At 48.4% G+C, this 16,763-nt stretch overlaps 1 protein-coding gene and 1 long non-coding RNA gene across 2 annotated transcripts in view; both read right to left on the bottom strand.

Moving 5' to 3' along the window:
* LOC127467217 (uncharacterized) overlaps positions 1-16,763 on the bottom strand; it is a 136,524-nt gene extending 119,761 nt beyond the window's left edge. Inside the window, exons 1-4 of the mRNA XM_051778914.1 lie at positions 16,754-16,763; positions 16,222-16,265; positions 13,831-13,924; positions 13,617-13,699 (exon numbers count right to left, since the gene is read on the bottom strand). Coding sequence (XP_051634874.1) covers positions 13,617-13,699; positions 13,831-13,924; positions 16,222-16,265; positions 16,754-16,763 — 231 coding nt within the window. The remainder of the gene's footprint in view (positions 1-13,616; positions 13,700-13,830; positions 13,925-16,221; positions 16,266-16,753) is intronic.
* Positions 2,168-3,739, bottom strand: LOC127467945 (uncharacterized). The gene is made up of 4 exons (XR_007903363.1): positions 3,667-3,739; positions 3,387-3,477; positions 2,684-2,755; positions 2,168-2,195 (listed from the first exon to the last, which is right to left on the bottom strand). It is a non-coding gene; the product is annotated as an uncharacterized LOC127467945 (long non-coding RNA).

The raw sequence follows: 16,763 nt of genomic DNA, 5'->3' as shown, positions 1-16,763 counted from the left end.
CAGCTATAGATGTCTCAATTCAGCACAATTTTACGGTCGGACTGGATGATCTTAATGGTTTTTTTCCAACCTAAATGATTCTGGGAGAATAATTCTATGATAAAGTTATATTCACTAGGGATAATCACATGAACCCCACTAAATATTCACAAGCCCTTTGTGAGCTGTGCTCCCTTTCATCTGCATTTTGTCTTCCCTCTTCCTTGGTTGGTTGTTTGAGATGAAGTGACCCACCACTGAACACCTTGGAATATCTTTGACAGACAGAAATAGGATTGTTGAAAGCTAACAATTTAAAATTACAGGAACAGTAGGTTTACCTGTCTAATCTGATTTATTAGTGCTCCCCTGCCAACTAATTTGGGTGAGATACCAGCCACATGATCATATAGGCTTGGTCTCTTACAGACATTTAAGAAGAAATGGTTCTTTCTTATGGATTTTATAAGATGTGACAAACACAGTGAATTCACTCTCTTTCTTTCGTTTTACAAAGTTCTTCCTTAACAAATGGAGCACATAGTTAATTTGGGAGATCTGAAGAACAAGGAGAAAGACCGGTTTGAGTCAACTTATCTCTGAAAAAAATTAATTTTTCTTCTCTGGAATTATGTCTGATTAAAATGTCTTATAAAGAAAATTCAAAACAGACCCAGAGGTGGCTACTAATAGGGGGGGCAGGATGTGCCTTCAAACATCCCTGATTAGTGACTGGATGTTGCACAGGGGGAATGGACTGCAGACTACCAGTTATTACAACGCAAACCTGTACTATAGTATTGCCATTGTCACTAAGAAGCCACAGGCTTTGTACTGAGCTTTGTAGGCCTCAGGGGAAGGCTTGCTCCAGCTGAGCTTTCCTGGATCTCTACAAGCTGCATAAGGTGAACAAGCAGGTGCTAGCCAAAACTGGCTTTAGGGGCAATAGAGAGAAAAAAGAACAAGTATTTCTAACACATATAAAATGCACCATATATCATAAATTCAAGTGTAATGTGGAGCTGCAGAGCAATGAAAAAGAATAAGGTGTAAAAATGTGTTAGCAAATATGTAAATGGGACCCCATGTGGGTCCTAAAATGAGGGAGAGGAAAACACCATCAAGAACATTGTACTCCTCCAGCAAATAAGTCCAGATGCTGGCAATGGGCCAAAACTCCCCTTCAACAGGAATCCCCAAAATGAAACCATCAACCTTAGGAGGAGCATGGAAAGAGTGAGGCAGAAAGGATCTAGAAGCTAAACAGGGTGAAAATAATTGTAACCGCATCCTTTTCATTATTATATTACTATTGAAGCTTTTACTGCATTGAAATATTCTTTCTCTTTCTTCCATAATTATTAGATCTGGACTATTATTGATGCTTGGATTAGACTGCTAATATTTCAATCATACTAGCAGAAAATTCTTTTTTAATATATGTTTCTTCTGAAATTCCCCTTGTCCTACACACTCCCTATCCTTTCCTTACCATTTGCTCCCCCAGCTGCACCCTCCAGAGTGGTGACCACACTGAAAGTGAACCGATGTCAAATACAGGTTATTCCCGGTGATTTGCTCTGGGAGGTGTGAGACACTGGATCAGTAAAAATATTGTTGGGTTGGAACCACCTCGGAGGGGTGAGTGTGTGTGTGTGTGTGTGTGTGTGGAGGGGAAGGAATGGGTCGAACCTCACGGAGGTGAGATGGCGTCGTATCCCTCATGGCAGCAACGTATCCCTCATGGCAGCGACGTATCCCTCATGGCAGTGACGTATCCCTCATGGCAGTGACGTATCCCTCATGGCAGGCCCCTGGAGCCCCCGGAGCAGCTGTCAGTCAAAGGCAGCCCAGGAATGCTTCAACACACCACAGCTCCTGCAGCCCCTAACCCAGCCTCATGTTGGCAGGGACAGTGAGAACACTGCCCCTCACCCTGGAACCCCAGAATGGCCAGTGGGCCTCAAGTCCCAGCTAGGGGGGTGGCCATGAGGACTAGAGCAGATAAAAGCAAAGGCATATGCTTTGTTTTGATAATATGACACCCTTTGGATGCCAAGTTGTCTTATTTTTTCCCCTAAAATTATCAGTAAAAGTAGTCTTGAGGAAAAGTGTGTGGCCTCTTCTCTTTACAGTATCTCGAGATAGTAAAGAACCCTGTGTATGCTTTGAAAAGTAAAACTTGAAATGGCCCAAGGACTGCTGGGTTAATTACACTGGAGAGATCTGGATCCCTTTCCCCCCATGGTGAGGGGCGCATCAGTTCTAGTTCCATTTCCATCTGAGGAACCATTTCCAATGGTTTAATGTGGATGGGGGGGGGACTCCAGCGCCAGGGGTTTCTTCAGGTCCTGAGCCTGGAGAGGAGAGGTGCTCTCCCCTCCCCCCACTCAAGTGGTCCCATGGCAGGCACAGAGACAGCACACCGGCGTGGAGAGGAGGCAAGAGAGAGTTATTGTTGGGGATGTTACATTTATAGGGTTAGGAAGATTCACAGGGTAACCAATTACAGGTCGCAGGAAGAGGTTAACGACCAATAGGAAGGGGTTAAAAGGGGCCAATGAGAACACCTCAGGATATCTTCTCAGGACATTCCTGCAGGGGATAACACTTGTCGTGGGGGGTCTTGGGAAGAAGAAAGCACGAGCCAACAAAGAGACTACAAAAAGCCATTTTGAAGCATGTTTAAACCACAGTTACTGACACAGAGAGATGGCTGTCTTTCTTATGGCAGCTTGGGCCTTCCTCCTCTGTGAATGATGGAACACTTGCATGTCTGTGGGAGAGAAAGAGTTGGCAGCAGCTGTGAGGGTGGACAGGATAGCAAGAATAGAAAATATTCCCTTGCAACTGCCCCCTGTGCTCTGTAAAACGTGGAAGGTGGCTGGAGCAGTTATGTGCCAAGAAAGTCTCCTGCATGGAGAAAAGGTCCAACTGCCCTCTGGGGAAAGAACCTTTTCCTAACATCTGAAGTAAACCTCCCCTGACACAGCTTCATGCCATTCCTCCAGGAAGAAGTGCTCAGCATCACCAGAGCCCATGGAAAGCCCACAAGCAAAGGTACCAAATCCCTCTACTGTAGGACTGTCTGAAGTGCTGTCTGAGGCCTCAACCTCCCGACTGGTCTAAAGCAGAAAACACTGAAACCTGGTAATGCACTAATACTTAAGTGCATTACTGTCAACCCCTAACACAGACAGCAATAAGTAGGATTTGGTTTAGTCTCACGGCACAACTCAAAATGCCAGAAAGCTGAGGAACAGACAGGACTTTCAGGGCAGTCTACAGTCAGTAGAAAGAGGAACTGATCTCTCCTAGACTCTCTCTAGGGAAAGCTCATCGTAAAATTTCCCCGCCTGAATGTGGAACTAGGCTCCGTGGGTCATGAAAGGGAAGGCCCCGAGTACCTTTTGGGCTTGCCTGAACTTCTCAATTATTGCAATGGTTTGGGCTTGTTGCTGGACTGTGGCTTCCAGCCTGGCGTACTCAACTTCGAGACTGAAAAAGAAGTACAGGCCTTATGACAGAAGTCCACAAGAGCACAAATCCCAAAGGAACAGTGTGAAAGAACCTCATCTAAAATAAAAGCATCTTTGAAAATCATGTAGTAGTATCTCACTGGGATACAAGTAAGTCCCGTTGTTTTTACACAATCACAAAAAGTGAAGCTTTGCTCCACTGTCTTACCAGTGAATGCGTTCTCGCAGCTGGCCGATAGCTGCAGGTAAAGACACGTTGCATGAAGGAGGAAGGCCTTGCAGATTCCTGGAAGTTGTTATTTCCTTCTCCTTTGGGGCACTCTTCAATGACGCAGCAAAACATTCCTTCTGGATATGATGCTCTTTTGGTTCCTGCAGATGCCAAACCCCAACAAGAATCCTCAGTAGACGGCTTACGTTTGTTCAAAACAAGTGGGCTGCTTTGACACTGATGAAAACTCTCAAAACCTGTGTTACTTCTTCCTCTTTTATACTGGGCCCTCTCCTATGCCTACGCTGATTTCTTAGAGCATTTCCTATGGGCTGCCACAACATTTCTCTCCTTTCTCAAGGACTCCAAACACAAGTTGTAGTGCGTTGGTGGTGTCGTGGTTTAGGAATGGTACTCCCCAGTTTAGTGCTCCCATTGAGACTCTCCAAGCCACAGTGCTGCTCACTGGCTCGCCACTCTCCCTCCCCCCTGTGGCAGGATGGAGAACCGGAGGCACAAAAGGGAAAGATTATGGCTACTTCTTTTCCAGCTACATCATCTCCCTTCTTTTCCGGTCTGTTATAATATGTTGATTTCAAAGGAGCAAAATGTAGCTTCTGATTGGGCCCTACACCAAGAACACCACCCCCTCGGGGGTTACCACTTTTCTAACTCCAGGGCAAAACACTTTTTTACCCCACGACAACAACTTCAAGGCTGTGTTCTCTCCCTGTCCTTCTATGGACTTCTTCTCTCCCCTGGCAGGGGCCCCACAGCATGTCTGTGAGAATGTGTTACCTCTTCTTGCAACAGTGGAGTTAGCTTCTTAAACAGACAGGCAGAGAAATACAGACAGTGCTTTTCATGGGAAATAATCTCCCCCCATGCTGGGCCTTTCCTAGCAGCCAAAACTTCCCTGAGCAAAAATTCTTTTATCCTCCTCGAGTAAATCTTCCGCATATAATTTTTCGGTCCCTGCACCATCTTAGTGCAGCCCTCCACTGTCACTTCAAGTCGTGCCAACAGGCAGACACCAAAGGCAGCAGTGCTGTTCCTTCCCAGCACAGCTAGCTGCACACTGAACCACCTTGTGTTCTTCTCAAGGAAGAATCACTTCCCTGCTCTAGTGCGCTACAAAGAAGGCCTTGAGCCCTGCCAAGAGACAGGCTTTCCCATACCTTAGCTTCAGACCTCTCCAGTTTCTCCTGCATCAGCGGTTTCTCTTCCTTCAGGTCCTTGCTGTGGGTCTTCATAGCTCCAAGTGAAGGTTCTGCCAGGGAGTTCTTTTTGAGAACTTCATCAGGCTTCTCCAGCAGCTGCCTGACTAATGGCTAAAGAAATAGTGTTCCATGAGCATGGAGAAATCGGTAAGAACATGACAACACAAGAGATGCTTTTACTGATGGGATTATATAATTAGATTGGTCATCAGGTTGGCCAGCAGGTCGAGGGAGGCAATTCTCCCTTTCTACTCTGATCTCATGAGACTCCCCTTGGAGTCCTGCGTCCAGCTCCGCGGCCCCCAGCACAAGCAAGACATGGATGAAGGAATGCCACAAAGATGTTTGGAGGGCTGGAACAGCTCTCCCATGAAAAAGTCTGAGAGACTTGGGATTTTTCAGCCTGAGAAAAGCAGGCTCGGGGCAGAACTTACTGCTGTCTTTCGTGTAAACAGAGGGAGAGATATTTTTACCAAGGCCTGTAGCAACAGAAGAAGAGGCAATCATTTAAAATGAAAAGAGGGTAGATTTAGATGGGACATAAGGGATAAATTGTTTGCAAGGACTGTGGTGGGACACTGGACCTGGTTGTGGAAGTGTTCAAAGTGAAGCTGGATGGGACTTGGAGCAAGGCTTATTCCAGCCCTTCTGCTTCAGAATGCAAACAAAATGAGGTCCGAAGTATAGCACAGGTCCAGACTCAATCACCTCCTCTCAGCAGTTTTTCAAAATGAATTCTGTACTCAGAACACCTCTGCTTACACTGACAGGCTCTATTTAGGGATATCTGCTTCTCCCTCTATTAGAGTCACCTGTTTGTCCAGTTGAGAATCTGTTTGACTTGAAGAATCAGATCTTAGCTGAAGATCTCCTGCCTCTAGTGTAGGAACCTAAATGAGCAAGAAAACAGAGACACAGTGGAGAAACGAATGCTCGTCAAGACTGCAGCATCACACTACATCTGACTTCAGCCAAAGGCAATGCAATTCATCTGGAACAGAGCTAAGTACCTTATTCTTAGAAGAAGGGTCAAAATATTCCTTCTGCTCTGCTCCGGCTGGTGGCACGATACCTAGAAAAAAGGGAAAAAGTGGGTTGTTACTCTGAGTCCTTATTTCACTCTCCTTCTCCTCAGCCATGTCACCCCAGAGAACTTTACAAAGGTAACCATTTAGTCCCTCTGAAATTACCTTTGCCGTGCTCCACTGCAACAGAGCGCGCATCCAAACTTTTGCCCACAGCAGCAGGAAGCAGCACACTTTCTGCTGGACCTTCAGAATCAGTCTGTGTAATGGAAAAGACACATATGAGAACTGGCAAAGGCTCCTTCTCAACCCACTTCCACACACAGCACTTCAGCTTCACCCAACAGGCCTAACAAGCGGGATCAGGTGGCAGAAGCAACAAACAAGGCAAACACAGCCAGCACGTTCGGCATCTCTCTTGAGCAGGGCTTTCCAAAGGGGATGAAGTACTCCTGCCCAATCCAGAGAGAACCTAGGCAGGAGAAATACATCTCTAGACAGTAGGTTATTTGACATAAATGGATCCAGGGAAGCAGGCTATGAGGTGGAAAACAGCAATCCTCACAGTGCCAGTCTTGGAGGATTTCAGAGGACTGCAAGCAGCAAGAAGCTTTACTACTTTTTTCTAGAAATCCAGCTGGGAGGTCAGCTGCAAGGACATTAGCTTGATCTCACTTTGTCCCAGCACTAACTGAACACTTTGTCTGCAGCACTGGCATGTCCATGTCCAAGGTGCAAGCGTGTGGCAAAAGCAGCAGCAAAGGGAAAGGAGCCCAGACGCCATGGATCCAGCGGGACCTCACTGCCTCCTCCAGAGCAGGTACCTCAGAATCCCAGGGGGAGTCATTGTCTTCCTTCTGCTCTTCTTCTGCTGCTGGCAAGACCCCTAACAAAGGATAACAGCTTGGTCATTACTCTGAGGGTTTATTTCACTCTGCTTTCTCCCCAGCCATGTCACCCCACTTTACAAAGGTAACCATTTAGTCCCTCTGAAATTACCTTTGCCGTGCTCCACTGCAACAGAGCGCGCATCCAGACTCTTGCCCACTGCAGCAGGAAGTGTCAAGTTGGTCGACACTTTCCCTTGACCTTTGGAATCAGTCTGTGTAATGGAAAAGACACATCTGAGAACTGGCAAAGGCTCCTTCTCAACCCACTTCCACGCACAACACTTCTGCTTTAGCCAAAAGGCCTAATGATCACCATCAGGTGACGGAAGTAGCAAAAGATGCAAACATAGCCAGCACGTTCGGCATCTCTCTTGAGCAGGGCTTTCCAAAGGGGATGAAGTACTCCTGCCCAATGCAGAGAGAACCCAGGCAGGAGAAATACATCTCCAGACTGTAGGTCATAAGGGAACCATTTCACATTAATGGATCCAAGGAAGCAGGGTATGAGGGGTGGAAAACACAATCCCCACAACGCCAGTCTTGTAGGATTTCAGAGGACTGCAAGCAGCAAGAAGCTTTACTGCTTTGCTCTAGAAATCCAGCTGGGAGGTCAGCTGCAAGGACATTAGCTTGACCTCACTTTGTCCCAGCACTAACTGAACACTTTGTCTGCAGCACTGGCATGTCCATGTCCAAGGTACAAGCGTGTGGTAAAAGCAGCAGCAAAGGGAAAGGAGCCCAGACGCCATGGATCCAGAAGAAACTCATTGCCCCCTCCAGAACAGCTACCTCCAAAAGCCAGGAAATGTCATCATCTCCCCAGGAAAAGTCATTGTTATCCTTCTGCTCTTCTGCTGCTGCTGGCAAGACCCCTAACAAAAGACGTAAAAGGTATGTCATTACTCTGAGGGCTTATTTCACTCTGCTTTCTCCCCAGCCATGTCACCCCACTTTACAAAGAGAGAACTTTACAAAGGTAACCATTTAGTCCCTCTGAAATTACCTTTGCCGTGCTCCACTGCAACAGAGCGCGCATCCAAACTCTTGCCCACTGCAGCAGGAAGCAGCACACTTTCTGCTGGACCTTCAGAATCAGTCTGTGTAATGGAAAAGACACGTCTGAGAACTGGCAAAGGCTCCTTCTCAACCCACTTCCACGCACAACACTTCAGCTTCACCCAACAGGCCTAACAAGCGGGATCAGGTGGCAGAAGCAACAAACAAGGCAAACACAGCCAGCACGTTCGGCATCTCTCTTGAGCAGGGCTGTCCAAAGGGGATGAAGTACTCCTGCCCAATCCAGAGAGAACCTAGGCAGGAGAAATACATCTCTAGACAGTAGATTATTTGACAATAATGGATCCAAGGAAGCAGGCTATGAGGTGGAAAACAGCAATCCTCACTGTACCAGGGTTGGAGGATTTCAGAGGACTGCAAGCAGCAAGAAGCTTTACTGCTTTTTTCTAGAAATCCAGCTGAGAGGTCAGCTGCAAGGAGACCCAGGGCATTAGCTTGACCTCACTTTGTCCCTGCACTAACTGAACACTTTGTCTGCAGCACTGGCATGTCCAGGTCCAAGGTGCAAGCGTGTGGCAAAAGCAGCAGCAAAGGGAAAGGAGCCCAGATGCCATTGATCCAGCAGGACCTCACTGCCTCCTCCAGAGCAGGTACCTCAGAATCCCAGGGGGAGTCATTGTCTTCCTTCTGCTCTTCTTCTGCTGCTGGCAAGACCCCTAACAAAGGATAACAGGTTGGTCATTACTCTGAGGGTTTATTTCACTCTGCTTTCTCCCCAGCCATGTCACCCCAGAGAACTTTACAAAGGTAACCATTTAGTCCCTCTGAAATTACTTTTGCCGTGCTCCACTGTAACAGAGCGCGCATCCAAACTCTTGTCCACAGCAGCACGAAGTGTCAAGTTGGTCGACACTTTCCCTTGACCTTTGGAATCAGTCTGTGTAATGGAAAAGACATGTCTGAGAACTGGCAAAGGCTCCTTCTCAAGCCACTTCCACGCACAACATTTCTGCTTTAGCCAAAAGGCCTAATGAGCACGATCAGGTGACGGAAGCATTAAATAAGGCAAACACAGCCAGCACGTTCGGCTTCTCTCTTGAGCAGGGCTTTCCAAAGGGGATGAAGTACTCCTGCCCAATGCAGAGGGAACCTAGGCAGGAGAAATAATCTCTAGAACGTATTTCATAAGGGAACCATTTCACATTAATGGATCCAGGGAATCAGGCTGGGGGGTGGAAAACACAATCCCCACAATGCCTGTCTTGTAGGATTTCAGAGGACTGCAAGCAGCAAGAAGCTTTACTGCTTTGTTCTAGAAATCCAGCTGGGAGGTAAGCAGTAAGGACATTAGCTTGACCTCACTTTGTCCCTGCACTAACTGAACACTTTGTCTGCAGCACTGGCATGTCCAGGATCAAGGTGCAAGCGTGTGGCAAAAGCAGCAGCAAACGGAAAGGAGCCCAGACGCCATGGATCCAGAAGAAACTCACTGCCCCCTCCAAAACAGTTACCTCCAAAAGCCAGGAAATGTCTTCATCTCCCCAGGAAAAGTCATTGTTATCCTTCTGCTCTTCTTCTGCTGCTGGCAAGGCCCCTAAAAAAAGAGGTAAGAGGCATGTCATTACTCTGAGGACTTATTTCACTCTGCTTTCTCCCCAGCCATGTCACCCCAGGGAACTTTACAAAGGTAACCATTTAGTCCCTCTGAAATTACCTTTGCCGTGCTCCACTGCAACAGAGCGCGCATCCAAACTCTTGCCCACAGCAGCAGGAAGTGTCAAGTTGGTCGACACTTTCCCTTGACCTTTGGAATCAGTCTGTGTAAAGGAAAAGACACATCTGAGAACTGGCAAAGGCTCCTTCTCAACCTACTTCCACGTACAGCACTTCAGCTTTAGCTAAAAGGCCTAATGAGCACGATCGGGTGACAGAAGCAACAAAAGATGCAAACACAGCCAGCACGTTCGGCATCTCTCTTGAGCAGGGCTTTCCAAAGGGGATGAAGTACTCCTGCCCAATGCAGAGGGAACCTAGGCAGGAGAAATACATCTCCAGACAGTAGGTTATTTGACATTAATGGATCCAGGGAAGCAGGCTATGAGGTGGAAAACAGCAATCCTCACAATGCCAGTCTTGGAGGATTTCAGAGGACTGCAAGCAGCAAGAAGCTTTACTGCTTTGCTCTAGAAATCCAGCTGGGAGGTCAGCTGCAAGGACATTAGTTTGACCTCACTTTGTCCCTGCACTAACTGAACACTTTGTCTGCAGCACTGGCATGGTGAGGCCCAAGGTGCAAGCGTGTGGCAAAAGCAGCAGCAAACGGAAAGGAGCCCAGACACCATGGATCCAGAAGAAACTCATTGCCCCCTCCAGAACAGCTACCTCCAAAAGCCAGGAAATGTCATCATCTCCCCAGGAAAAGTCATTGTTATCCTTCTGCTCTTCTGCTGCTGCTGGCAAGACGCCTAACAAAATATGTAAAAGGTATGTCATTACTCTGAGGGCTTATTTCACTCTGCTTTCTCCCCAGCCATGTCACCCCAGGGAACTTTACAAAGGTAACCATTTAGTCCCTCTGAAATTACCTTTGCCGTGCTCCACTGCAACAGAGCGCGCATCCAAACTCTTGCCCACTGCAGCAGGAAGCAGCACACTTTCTGCTGGACCTTCAGAATCAGTCTGTGTAATGGAAAAGACATGTCTGAGAACTGGCAAAGGCTCCTTCTCAACCCACTTCCACACACAGCACCTCAGCTTCAGCCAACAGGCCTAACAAGCGGGATCAGGTGGCAGAAGCAACAAACAAGGCAAACACAGCCAGCACGTTCGGCATCTCTCTTGAGCAGGGCTTTCCAAAAGGGATGAAGTACTCCTGCCCAATCCAGAGAGAACCTAGGCAGGAGAAATACATCTCTAGACAGTAGGTTATTTGACAATAAAGGATCCAGGGAAGCAGGCTATGAGGTGGAAAACGCAATCCTCACTGTACCAGTCTTGGAGGATTTCAGAGGACTGCAAGCAGCAAGAAGCTTTATTGCTTTTTTCTAGAAATCCAGCTGGGAGGTCAGCTGCAAGGAGACCCAGAACATTAGCTTGACCTCACTTTGTCCCTGCACTAACTGAACACTTTGTCTGCAGCACTGGCATGTCCAGGTCCAAGGTGCAAGCGCGTGGCAAAAGCAGTAGCAAAGGGAAAGGAGCCCAGACGCCATGGATCCAGCGGGACCTCACTGCCTCCTCCAGAGCAGGTACCTCAGAATCCCAGGGGGAGTCACTGTCTTCCTTCTGCTCTTCTCCTGCTGCTGGCAAGACCCCTAACAAAGGATAACAGGTTGGTCATTACTCTGAGGGTTTATTTCACTCTGCTTTCTCCCCAGCCATGTCACTCCACTTTACAAAGGTAACCATTTAGTCCCTCTGAAATTACCTTTGCCGTGCTCCACTGCAACAGAGCGCGCATCCAAACTCTTGCCCACTGCAGCAGGAAGCAGCACACTTTCTGCTGGACCTTCAGAATCAGTCTGTGTAATGGAAAAGACATGTCTGAGAACTGGCAAAGGCTCCTTCTCAACCCACTTCCACACACAGCACCTCAGCTTCAGCCAACAGGCCTAACAAGCGGGATCAGGTGGCAGAAGCAACAAACAAGGCAAACACAGCCAGCACGTTCGGCATCTCTCTTCAGCAGGGCTTTCCAAAGGGGATGAAGTACTCCTGCCCAATGCAGAGAGAACCTAGGCAGGAGAAATACATCTCTAGACAGTAGATTATTTGACAATAATGGATCCAGGGAAGCAGGCTATGAGGTGGAAAACAGCAATCCTCACAGAGCCAGTCTTGGAGGATTTCAGAGGACTGCAAGCAGCAAGAAGCTTTACTGCTTTGCTCTAGAAATCCAGCTGGGAGGTCAGCTGCAAGGAGACCCAGGACATTGGTCTGACCTCACTTTGTCCCTGCACTAACTGAACACTTTGTCTGCAGCACTGGCATGTCCAGGTCCAAGGTGCAAGTGAGTGGCAAAAGCAGCAGCAAAGGGAAAGGAGCCAAGAAGCCATTGATCCAGCGGGACCTCACTGCCTCCTCCAGAGTAGGTACCTCAGAATCCCAGGGGGAGTCATTGTCTTCCTTCTGCTCTTCTCCTGCTGCTGGCAAGACGCCTAACAAAAGATAACAGGTAGGTCATTACTCTGACGGCTTATTTCACTCTGCTTTCTCCCCAGCCATGTCGCCCCAGAGAACTTTACAAAGGTAACCATTTAGTCCCTCTGAAATTACCTTTGCCGTGCTCCACTGCAACAGAGCGCGCATCCAAACTCTTGCCCACTGCAGCAGGAAGCAGCACACTTTCTGCTGGACCTTTGGAATCAGTCTGTGTAATGGAAAAGACATGTCTGAGAACTGGCAAAGGCTCCTTCTCAATCCACTTCCACACACAGCACCTCAGCTTCAGCCAACAGGCCTAACAAGCGGGATCAGGTGGCAGAAGCAACAAACAAGGCAAACACAGCCAGCACGTTCGGCATCTCTCTTGAGCAGGGCTTTCCAAAAGGGATGAAGTACTCCTGCCCAATCCAGAGAGAACCTAGGCAGGAGAAATACATCTCTAGACAGTAGGTTATTTGACAATAAAGGATCCAGGGAAGCAGGCTATGAGGTGGAAAACGCAATCCTCACTGTACCAGTCTTGGAGGATTTCAGAGGACTGCAAGCAGCAAGAAGCTTTATTGCTTTTTTCTAGAAATCCAGCTGGGAGGTCAGCTGCAAGGAGACCCAGGACATTAGCTTGACCTCACTTTGTCCCTGCACTAACTGAACACTTTGTCTGCAGCACTGGCATGTCCAGGCCCAAGGTGCAAGCGCGTGGCAAAAGCAGTAGCAAAGGGAAAGGAGCCCAGACGCCATGGATCCAGCGGGACCTCACTGCCTCCTCCAGAGCAGGTACCTCAGAATCCCAGGGGGAGTCACTGTCTTCCTTCTGCTCTTCTCCTGCTGCTGGCAAGACCCCTAACAAAGGATAACAGGTTGGTCATTACTCTGAGGGTTTATTTCACTCTGCTTTCTCCCCAGCCATGTCACCCCACTTTACAAAGGTAACCATTTAGTCCCTCTGAAATTACCTTTGCCGTGCTCCACTGCAACAGAGCGCGCATCCAAACTCTTGCCCGCTGCAGCACGAAGTGTCAAGTTGGTCAACACTTTCCCTTGACCTTTGGAATCAGTCTGTGTAAAGGAAAAGACACATCTGAGAACTGGCAAAGGCTCCTTCTCAACCCACTTCCACGCACAACACTTCTGCTTTAGCTAAAAGGCCTAATGATCACCATCAGGTGACGGAAGCAGCAAAAGATGAAAACACAGCCAGCACGTTCGGCATCTCTCTCGAGCAGGGCTTTCCAAAGGGTAGGAAGTACTCCTGCCCAATGCAGAGAGAACCTAGGCAGGAGAAATACATCTCCAGACTGTAGGTCATAAGGGAACCATTTCACATTAATGGATCCAGGGAAGAAGGCTGGGGGGTAGAAAACACAATCCTCACAATGCCAGTCTTGTAGGATTTCAGAGGACTGCAAGCAGCAAGAAGCTTTACTGCTTTGCTCTAGAAATCCAGCTGGGAGGTCAGCTGCAAGGACATTAGCTTGACCTCACTTTGTCCCTGCACTAACTGAGCCGTTTGTCTGCAGTACTGGCATGTCCATGTCCAAGGTACAAGCGTGTGGTAAAAGCAGCAGTAAAGGGAAAGGAGCCCAGACGCCATGGATCTAGAAGAAACTCATTGCCCCCTCCAGAACAGCTACCTCCAAAAGCCAGGAAAAGTCATCATCTCCCCAGGAAAAGTCATTGTTATCCTTCTGCTCTTCTGCTGCTGCTGGCAAGACCCCTAACAAAAGAGGTAAGAGGCATGTCATTACTCTGAGGGCTTATTTCACTCTGCTTTCTCCCCAGCCATGTCACCCCACTTTACAAAGAGAGAAATTGACAAAGGTAACCATTTAGTCCCTCTGAAATTACCTTTGCCGTGCTCCACTGCAACAGAGCGCGCATCCAAACTCTTGCCCACTGCAGCAGGAAGCAGCACACTTTCTGCTGGACCTTCAGAATCAGTCTGTGAAATGGAAAAGACACGTCTGAGAACTGGCAAAGGCTCCTTCTCAACCCACTTCCACACACAGCACCTCAGCTTCAGCCAACAGGCCTAACAAGCGGGATCAGGTGGCAGAAGCAACAAACAAGGCAAACACAGCCAGCACGTTCGGCATCTCTCTTGAGCAGGGCTTTCCAAAGGGGATGAAGTACTCCTGCCCAATCCAGAGAGAACCTAGGCAGGAGAAATACATCTCTAGACAGTAGGTTATTTGACAATAATGGATCCAGGGAAGCAGGCTATGAGGTGGAAAACAGCAATCCTCACAGTGCCAGTCTTGGAGGATTTCAGAGGACTGCAAGCAGCAAGAAGCTTTACTGCTTTGCTCTAGAAATCCAGCTGGGAGGTCAGCTGCAAGGAGACCCAGGACATTGGTCTGACCTCACTTTGTCCCTGCACTAACTGAACACTTTGTCTGCAGCACTGGCATGTCCAGGTCCAAGGTGCAAGTGAGTGGCAAAAGCAGCAGCAAAGGAAAGGAGCCAAGAAGCCATTGATCCAGCGGGACCTCACTGCCTCCTCCAGAGTAGGTACCTCAGAATCCCAGGGGGAGTCATTGTCTTCCTTCTGCTCTTCTCCTGCTGCTGGCAAGACGCCTAACAAAAGATAACATTTAGGTCATTACTCTGACGGCTTATTTCACTCTGCTTTCTCCCCAGCCATGTCGGCCCAGAGAAATTTACAAAGGTAACCATTTAGTCCCTCTGAAATTACCTTTGCCGTGCTCCACTGCAACAGAGCGCGCATCCAAACTCTTGCCCACTGCAGCAGGAAGCAGCACACTTTCTGCTGGACCTTTGGAATCAGTCTGTGTAATGGAAAAGACACGTCTGAGAACTGGCAAAGGCTCCTTCTCAACCCACTTCCACACACAACACTTCTGCTTTAGCCAACAAGCCTAATGAGCACGATCAGGTGTCGGAAGCAGCAAAAGATGCAAACATAGCCAGCACGTTCGGCATCTCTCTTGAGCAGGGCTTTCCAAAGGGGATGAAGTACTCCTGCCCAATGCAGAGAGAACCTAGGCAGGAGAAATACATCTCCAGACTGTAGGTCATAAGGGAACCATTTGACATTAATGGATGCAAGGAAGCAGGCTGTGGCATGGAAACCTGCAATCCTCACAGTGCCAGTCTTGGAGGATTTCAGAGGACCGTAACCAGCAGGAAGCTTTACTGCTTTTTTCTAGAAATCCAGCTTGGAGTTCAGCTGTAAGGAGACCCAGGACATTAGCTTGACCTCACTTTGTCCCAGTACTAACTGAACACTTTGTCTGCAGCACTGGTATGTCCAGGTCCAAGGTGCAAGCGTGTGACAAAAGCAGCAGCAAAAGGGAAAGGATCCCAGACGCCTTTGATCCAGGAGGACCTCACTGCCTCCTCCAGAGCAGGTACCTTAGTATCCCAGGGGGAGTCACTTTCTTCCTTCTGCTCTTCTGCTGCTGGCAAGGCTCCTATACAAAAGGTAAAAGGCACGTCTTTGAGTGCTTATTTCCCTCTGCCTCTCCCCAGCCATGTCACCCCAGAGAAGTTCACAAAGGTAACCATTTAGTCCCTCTGAAACTACCTTTGCCGCTCCGTACTAACACAGCACGTGCGTCCAATCTATTGCCGAATGCAGCAGGAAGCAGCACATTTTTCGATACATCCCAGGGACCTTCAGAATCAGTCTGTGTAATTGAAAAGACACGTCTGAGAACTGGCAAAGGCTCCTTCTCAACCCACTTCCACGCACAGCACTTCAGCTTCAGCCAACAGGCCTAATGAGCGGGATCAGTTGGCGGAAGCAACAAAACGGGCAACACAGCCAGCACGTTCGGCATCTCTGTTGAGCAGGGCTTTCCAAAGGGGATGAAGTACTCCTGCCCAATCCAGAGAGAACCTAGCCAGAAGAAACACACCTCCAGACTGGAGGTCATAACAGTCATCCATCTGACATTAATGGATCCATGGAAGGAGGCTGTGGGGTCGAAAACAGCAATCCTCACTATAAGAGTTTTCTAGTATTTTAGAAGATTGTAAGTAGCAGCAAGAAGCTTTACTGCTTTGTTCTAGAAATCCAGCTGAGAGGTCAGCTGCAAGGAGACCCAGGGCATTAGCTTGACCTCACTTTGTCCCTGCACTAACTGAACACTTTGTCTGCAGCACTGGCATGTCCAGGTCCAAGGTGCAAGCGTGTGGCAAAAGCAGTAGCAAAGGGAAAGGAGCCCAGACGCCATTGATCCAGCGGGACCTCACTGCCTCCTCCAGAGCAGGTACCTCAGAATCCCAGGGGGAGTCACTGTCTTCCTTCTGCTCTTCTCCTGCTGCTGGCAAGACCCCTAACAAAGGATAACAGGTTGGTCATTACTCTGAGGGTTTATTTCACTCTGCTTTCTCCCCAGTCATGTCACCCCAGGGAACTTTACAAAGGTAACCATTTAGTCCCTCTGAAATTACCTTTGCCGTGCTCCACTGCAACAGAGCGCGCATCCAAACTCTTGCCCACTGCAGCAGGAAGCAGCACACTTTCTGCTGGACCTTTGGAATCAGTCTGTGTAATGGAAAAGACACGTCTGAGAACTGGCAAAGGCTCCTTCTCAACCCACTTCCACACACAACACTTCTGCTTTAGCCAACAAGCCTAATGAGCACGATCAGGTGTCGGAAGCAGCAAAAGATGCAAACACAGCCAGCACGTTCGGCATCTCTCTTGAGCAGGGCTTTCCAAAGGGGATGAAGTACTCCTGCCCAATGCAGAGAGAACCTAGGCAGGAGAAATACATCTCCAGACTGTATGTCATAAGGGAACCATTTGACAT

This window comes from Manacus candei, unplaced genomic scaffold, assembly GCF_025592945.1.
Source record: "Manacus candei isolate 608988 ecotype Guabito, Panama unplaced genomic scaffold, ASM2559294v1 h1tg000014l, whole genome shotgun sequence".
Classification (NCBI taxonomy): Eukaryota; Metazoa; Chordata; class Aves; order Passeriformes; family Pipridae; genus Manacus; species Manacus candei.
This window is presented reverse-complemented; position numbering and strand designations above follow the sequence as displayed.